General features: G+C 42.0%; 1 protein-coding gene across 2 annotated transcripts; it reads left to right on the forward strand.

The window, feature by feature from the left end:
* The first annotated feature begins 673 nt into the window (after window positions 1-673).
* On the forward strand, window positions 674-6,994 carry LOC119020856 (phosphatidylinositol 5-phosphate 4-kinase type-2 gamma-like). 2 transcript variants are annotated; one of them, XM_037100562.1, is made up of 10 exons: window positions 674-855; window positions 956-1,053; window positions 2,773-2,869; window positions 3,367-3,516; window positions 4,189-4,335; window positions 4,638-4,676; window positions 5,003-5,116; window positions 5,787-6,039; window positions 6,175-6,278; window positions 6,382-6,994. In XM_037100562.1, the coding sequence occupies exons 1-10, from the start codon at window positions 706-708 to the stop codon at window positions 6,460-6,462; spliced, it is 1,233 nt and encodes a 410-aa protein (XP_036956457.1). In that variant the 5' UTR covers window positions 674-705; the 3' UTR covers window positions 6,463-6,994. The 2 variants fall into 2 exon arrangements, with proteins under 2 accessions (XP_036956457.1, XP_036956458.1); XM_037100563.1 differs by having other exon boundaries at window positions 753-859.
* Window positions 6,995-7,710: the final 716 nt, after the last annotated feature.

The raw sequence follows: 7,710 nt of genomic DNA on the forward strand, positions 1-7,710 counted from the left end.
GCTCCAGAAATATTTTTCTGGACTAAAACTTTATCTTTCCAGCCTGACTCTCCATCGTCATGGGGGTGAGTAGGTAATGACTGAATGTTTATTTTTGGGTGAACTTGTCCTTTAACACAGTAACTACAGTTCTACAAAGTTATAATTTATCACAAGTCTGTATCATTGTTATATTTGTAGTGGCCTGTAGGGAAAATATTATTATTGTAATTATCATCATTAGTAGTAGTAGTATAACTGTCATCATTATTATCATAATCAGAGTCATAATTATCATCATTATCATTATTAGCAGTAGCAGTTGTAGTAGTATGATTGTCATTATCGTGATTGTGTTCAAATTGGCAAATAACATGTTAACACATTCTCTCCAGGTCAGAGTAATCTCCATCACATGCCTGAGATGATTAAAGATTACCAGAGAGCCTGTTGTCCACTGACTTCAGTGCTGATGTTGTCCCGGTGTTCCTCTCAGGACTGTGCACCTGTTTCCCTCCACTGTTGCAGCGCTGTGACTCCATGTAAAACCCCCACAGAGTGTTCAGCAGGAGGTGTCACAGCGTCATGCAGGTTGCTGCTGCTGCTGCTGCTGCAGAGACTCCAGACGAGGCGGACTTCAGGCTACTTTACATAAACAGGACGCCGCAGATTACAAACCCGGCTCACGCTCGCCGAGACTCGGACGCACAGCTGTGAAAGTCCGCGATGTCCTCTCCCAGCGCCACCTCCAACCCTCTGAGCACCCTGGCGCCCAAAAGGAAGACGAAGAAGAAACACTTCGTGCAGCAGAAAGTGAAGGTTTTCCGAGCCAGTGACCCCGTGCTGAGCGTCCTGATGTGGGGGGTCAATCACTCGGTAGGTACGTGCGCTGCTTCATGGCTCTCTCCCTCTCTCTCTCTCTATTGGCCTGTGTGAGGATGCCTTCATTAACTGTACGCTCGCTGATCATGCGCAGATTAATGACCTGAGCCAGGTGCCTGTACCTGTGATGCTGCTTCCAGACGACTTCAAATCCAGCACCAAGATCAAAGTGAACAACCACCTCTTCAACAAGTACTGTGCTCCCCTGGAGAAACCTCCACGCTGCTTCCTGTTTCTTGTGATTTCTTTTGCCTGCATGTGCTTATCAGAAATTACAGGGCCCCCTTTAGAGAACAGCAAAGCCTTTTTTTTACTCCAACAATACCTTTCAAAATCTCCACAGCCACTGCTCCTGACAACCAGAGTGAAAGCAGCCAGAGAGATTAAAGAAATAGTAATTCTCTCCAGTGTGCTATATTGTGAAGGCGACATGTAATGGAAATGGTATACCAAAGCTGGAAATGAGGCGTCATTCATACCCAGCAGGACATTAATAACTGTCAAATTGAGTTGATAATTCATGAGAAAATGTAGCTGGCCCCGCAGAGGATGAGCATCGTTCAGGCAAAGTGTTTCAAAATATCATTATGATTCATGAAAACTGAGCCATACGCTCACCCTGTCTGCTTCGAGGGTCAGTTTCTATACGGATGGAGTCTTGAGTGGCTTTCAATAATCCTTTAATCCATTCAGGAATCCAGGTCGTGTAAAGACTTATAAACAGAGGTGGGAGAACAATAAGATATGTTTTCTCCAGTTCAACTGCTGGTACCTCGGTGAGATTTCATTCGAGCGATTTACTTTTAACTGGTTGATGTGCAAACAGCCTGATGTTGAGGAAGAATTCAACCAATGTGATAATGTCATTTGGACGTTTAGAAAGCTGGACTTGACAACACTGTATCATTAAACACACACATACACACACACACACACACAACATCTGCTGAACTTACAAGAAGGCCCAAATAATTAAGAATTTGTCACAAACTCCGTTTCACAAAATTTGTAAAGCTTCTCCTAACTCAACAACTCACAGAACTGAGGGATTTTATTATGGAGTCTGGGGAATGTGTCTCCCTCTCCATGTCCTTGCTTCTGTTAGTAGTTGACTATAATTGATGTGATTGCTGCCGTCTGCTGTCGCGCTAAACCTTAAAAAAAAAAAAAGTAGAAATTAATTACGATTCAGCAATATCCTGGCTGTTTAAACTAACACAAAACACATGAAATGTGATGCACCATTTACAATTACATCACTGCATAGACTGACCCTTCAGCACACCAACTGTGACTGATTTCATACATCTCTGCACACACGCCTCATGTTTTAGTGGCATTATAGAACACACACCTGTATAGTGTTAGTTAACATAAACATTGGTGATTAGTTACTGTCTCTGCATATGTATTGTTTCCAATTTGAGAATAGGAAAGTAAAAACAGAAACCTTGATTGGCTATTTCACAATAAACTTTTTTTTTAAGTATGCCATTCATACAATGAAGTTTTTAGTAGCTGCTAATGAGACGCTTTTCTAAGCTGCATTATATTTGCACTGCTCCCAGTAGCATACACAACTCATTTCTCATTTTTAGCTTGCACTATCTGGTCAATTTTTATAAATACCCACATTTATTATTATTTGTAAATAACAGTTCACTGCCACACTGTTTTTAATTACATGTTAATTTTGTACAATATTATATTCATATGTATATAGGAGTTTATTCTATTCTATTCTGTCTCGTTCCTTTTAATTATATTGTTTATTTTCTTACTATTGTTATTGTTTTTTTAAATACTACTGTCCTTCAGCTGCTGTGGCAAACAAATTTCCCCGTTTGTGGGACAGTAAAGGAATACTGAATCTGATTTCACTTTATGTATTGAAACATCTTTGTTTCTCAGAGAGAATCTTCCGGGACTGTTCAAATTCAAAGAGTACTGTCCACAGGTGTTCAGAAACCTGCGAGAGCGCTTCGGCATCGAGGACCAAGATTACCAGGTACGATTATCAACTCAGCATTTAATGTGCCAACAACGCTGGCAAAAAATGCTTATTTGACAGGACAAGGGAGGTAACAAGGTGTTGAAAAACAGACACAGACGTTCTCAAACACAGAGGGGTTTTTCAGGGTTTGTTCATGTATATAACAGCAGGCACCTGCCTGTATGCATTGATCTGCTCCCTTCTAAATTTGCATTTCTTTGTGTGACATTTGCATGAGCCAGGTGGCACACAGTCGTCACTCAGTCTGCGCACAACACATTTGTTTAGCACACAATTACTGTATGTGTAATTAGAAAATGTGCTGGTAAAAGTTTTGTTTCTGCACATCTGCAAGAGCAATGCTAGAATATGTCTGGAGACGCGGAGTGCATCTTTGTTAACTTTGTGTCAGTGATGGTTTTTGTGAAACAGGATACCAGAAGAGCGGATGTGAAAGGCTTCACTGTTGCTCAGCTGGTATCACATGTTGCCGTCCTCTCTCTCACCAACAGGTGTCTCTGGCCCGCTGTCCTCCCCTCAAAGATGAGGACGGGCAGTGCGTGGGACTGCTGCTGACGTCATACGACCGCACTTTGGTAGTGAAAGAAATCTCCAGCGAGGAGGTGGAGGAAATGCACAACATCCTTTCCGAGTATCACCAGGTAACTAACCTACCCTGGGTGGGAAACGTGCTCCTTGTAGGAGGTTAAACCGCAGGTCTGAACACGATCTTAATCCACATTTTAGTGAGTCCAGTTTGTGATTCAGTACTTCCTGTTAGTCAGATATTTTCCATTCATTTTGTCCTGTGTGTTTTATTCGAGGAGACGGCATCCTGTTTTCGTGACAACCCTGGTTGCCATGGTAAAGGTTTTGCAGTATCAAAGCTGAAGGTCTTTTTCTTCCACAAGTAACAATACATGGCCAGAGCTCTCGTTTTTGTTTTTACATATAAATGTATCTATGAAAAATATCTAATATAAAGCAATATAATAATACCACAACCCCATAAAAGGGATAAAGTGGTTACAGCCAATGGATGGATGGATGGATAATATAAATATAGAGACACTGTCACGATTGTTTTTTGTTTCTACAAATTGTATAAAATGAAGATTTGAGGACAAGTACACTTTTGAAAGACATTTAACTAAACCGAGGGTAGTATTTGACTTTACACAGAGGCAAAATAAACACAATATGGGAGTTTCGTGTATAGATTATTCCATTCGTTTTGTCTGACAGCAGGGACTACAAAGGACCACGTCACTAGGTTGAGGCTTCTCATTAAATGTCCCATCATTCATCGCCTGCTCCCTGCCGTTTTCTTCTAGCATATAGTCACCTGCCACGGCAACACGCTGCTCCCTCAGTTCCTGGCCATGTACAGAGTCACGGTTGAGAGCGAGGACACCTACCTGTTGGTGATGAGGAACATGTTCAGCCACAGACTGCATGTACACAGGAAGTACGACCTCAAGGTAAAGACTGCAGGAGGGGTCCACACGATGAGCACCTTTTTGTCATAAATGTTTGTTATAATATTTTTGTTATATAGTGTTGTTGAGAGGCAAAACGCTGCCCACTGGAGAAAGTCTCCCACTCCCTCACTTTAATGCTTGTGAGTTTAAGTTGTACCAGACCTAAAACCCCTTCGACAGTCAGCAGATTGTTGGATTGTTGTGACTGATCAACCAACAGTGATAGTAGAACTTTGAGAAACAGGTTTCTGTAGTAAGTGGTGATAAGTGTTGGTGACTGTGTGGGTGTTTTCTTTCCTCAGGGGTCCCTGGTGTCTCGTGAGGCAAGTTTTAAAGAGAAGGTGAGATCACATTGAGGTCAAAGTTGAATGACAAGGGCTACCTAAACTCCCTGCAGTTAAGGGGTAGTTGAGTACCTAGTGTCGACCCAGTCAGATTTCTCATCAAACAATCGGGGGGAAAAAAGTTTGGCAAAAGGGAAAAGCAAGAAAGATCTGTAACCCTAAAGACATGTTCATTTTTTTAAGGAGGCGTCTTCTTCGGTGATTAAGTGCTGCATTCCCATAAAAATGCTGAATTCTACATGAAGAAAAACGCTCACGGATATGTTGATTTCTTGGCTAAAACTATTTTTTTACGGCAGTTCACCTTCACTCTATATTTCCAGGTGAAGGAGCTCCCCACTTATAAAGACGTAGACTTCAGGAATAACATGCAGAAAGTGTATGTGAGCGACGAGGAGAGGCAGAAGATCATGGATAAGCTCAGCAGAGATATCGAGGTAAGACAACGGCGTTGAAGAGGCCACAGCAGTAGACCTTACTCTCATGGCGGCCATTTTCCTCCGATGTCACCCTTAGGGTGAGAAACCTGCAAGTCATGTAAATGTAGGTAACTGAAAAGATGATGGAGGGTGAAAATCTGGAGGCGTGTTAAGCCATATTTCAAGGTAAAACAATATAGTCCATGAGCTGATGTTAGCATTCAGCAACGTTCTCGCTAACTTTAACGTTTGATTACATGCGGTGTTTCACTCACAGGTTAAGATAACTCTCTTCAAAGTGTTTTGTTAATTGTGAATTAATCTACACCTTTCACTAATCGTGTCATATCAAAATAGTATCGTATCAACCAGTATTGTTCGCTGTAATGTGGCTAAATGTTAATATTAGCTCTTGTTTAACGGAAGCTAATCTATCAATGAAACCTGTTGTACCTTGAAATATGGTCCAACGTCCCTGCTGTTCAAACTATCAGCTGTCTTTACAGTTCTTAATCAATCAGGCAACAATGAAACAATAACAATTTATCAGATCGTCTAAGTTTATATGACCACAGCAGAACCACATCTGACCCCTCACCCTGGGTTTGATCCCGCAGGAAAATGGCTGTGAAAATGGTCTCTTATTTTCTTTGACATAATCTGTCCTGCATGCGTCCTCCTGCTGCAGTTTCTGGTGCGTATGAGGATCATGGACTACAGCCTGTTACTGGGCATCCACGATGTGGGGCGGGCTGAGAGGGAGGAGGAGGAGGAGATGGAGTCGTCCTATGAAGAGGAAGAGGAGGAAGAAACTGACATGGCTCCTGCTCCAGGTTCCACCTCCCCTGAGGGTATCAGTGGCTACATGAACTCCTTCAAACCCATGGGCCCTGGGGAGTTCGACCCCTATGTGGACGTGTACGCTATTCAGAGCGCTGTAGGTGAGTCCTGACAGCTGAGTGAACATAAGTGGGTTAGAGGAGCCCGAACGCTCATCTCACACTGGCCAACAGCAGATACGATCATACATTTAGATCAATATCGCTCACCAAATGCTGTGAATCACTCCCATGTAGATTCGCCCCAGAGGGAGGTGTATTTCATGGGTCTGATTGACGTGCTGACGCAGTACGACACCAAGAAGAAAGCTGCTCACGCTGCCAAGTCTGTCAAACACGGGGTGAGACACCACAGCTGATTAGGATGTCCTGCAAAGTTTACAGGGCTGCTTCCACGTTGTATTCCGTGATCTCTAACTGAATGTGCCTGTGTGTCTTTTGCAGGCAGGAGCAGAAATCTCAACAGTCCACCCGGAGCAGTACGCTAAACGTTTCAGGGAGTTCATCACTAAGATCTTTGCTTAGTCCAAGGGTTAACCATGCAATACCTACTTAATCTCAAATCAACATCAACAAGCACTGAAAATGTACTTTTTAATTGTAGATGATGTGTGTAGTTTTTGACCGGTCAGCCTCCATATCCCTCTGCACTGCGAGAAGGACTGTGCATTTTATTTTGATGGGGAAATGCAGACAGGAGAAAAGGTCTTATTGATGGTTTTTCTTTTGTATTTGGGGTGATTTAATTAAAGACCTCTGACACGTAACAGTTCTTCCCGGGCAGAAGAAGGAAGTGGAGATGACGAGAAGAAGGCGTTTTCTCAACATTGTTGTTGTGTCCCTCACCCGCTGCTGCTTGGGGAGAAAGATTTATATTTTGCTCTTATATATTAATTCATTTGTGACTCACTGTGCTCTTGCCAACAAGGGCATAATTTGGGCAAATTGGGAGAATTTACAGGGTCATTAAAATGTTAATCTCCTTTTTAGCACCAACGTGTGATTTAATCTGATATTATCTTGCCAAATGCAGACTTATAATAAATAGCTAAACATAGCAATGTGAATTATTGCCATCTATTAAAAGCTATTTTCATAATGGGTTCACAAATATACCAGACTGGCACTTTCATTAGTAGATTGCTCCTGTTGTGGAAACAGTTTCACCATTTTGTTTCCTTTATCAGTAAAGAAATGCACATTTGCCATTATCTATAATGAGCTTCTGATTTAAGGAAAAGTAGTTTTATTACTTTGCGCTTTTAAGCCAGAAACTGAACATATTTCAACTCAACTGCTCTCTGCTCAGTGCTCGGTGTTTATCGTATAACAGTATAGCAGTGCAACGCTGTACCCGCTTAAGGGGAGCTTGCGTCATCTGAAAGGCACTGCAGCACACGAATTATTAAACTGTAAGTCGATCAGATCAAAGACTTCTTAGTGTCAAATATCGTGGCCCGGATCCAGCCTTATGCTGAAGATCCCTGTGTTTTGCCTTTGAATGACATTAACTATTTAACAGTGTAATGTAAAGTATCAAAGGAATTGCCAAGCTCAGATCTAAAGATCAGCGTGTGTGACAGCAAAATGTGATCAAACATACAGTACACCACCATGTGGTCCTCTAAAACATATCCTCAGTGGTAAAGCATTCATTTTTGTCCTTATTTAGTCCCTCTCCTCCGTCCCAGTCCTCCTGGCACATATTCATGAATATCCTTTTAAGATTATCATGAGGATTTCACTTTTAATAGCTGAGTGGACAAACAGACG

The sequence above is a fragment of the Acanthopagrus latus genome, chromosome 6, assembly GCF_904848185.1.
Source record: "Acanthopagrus latus isolate v.2019 chromosome 6, fAcaLat1.1, whole genome shotgun sequence".
Classification (NCBI taxonomy): Eukaryota; Metazoa; Chordata; class Actinopteri; order Spariformes; family Sparidae; genus Acanthopagrus; species Acanthopagrus latus.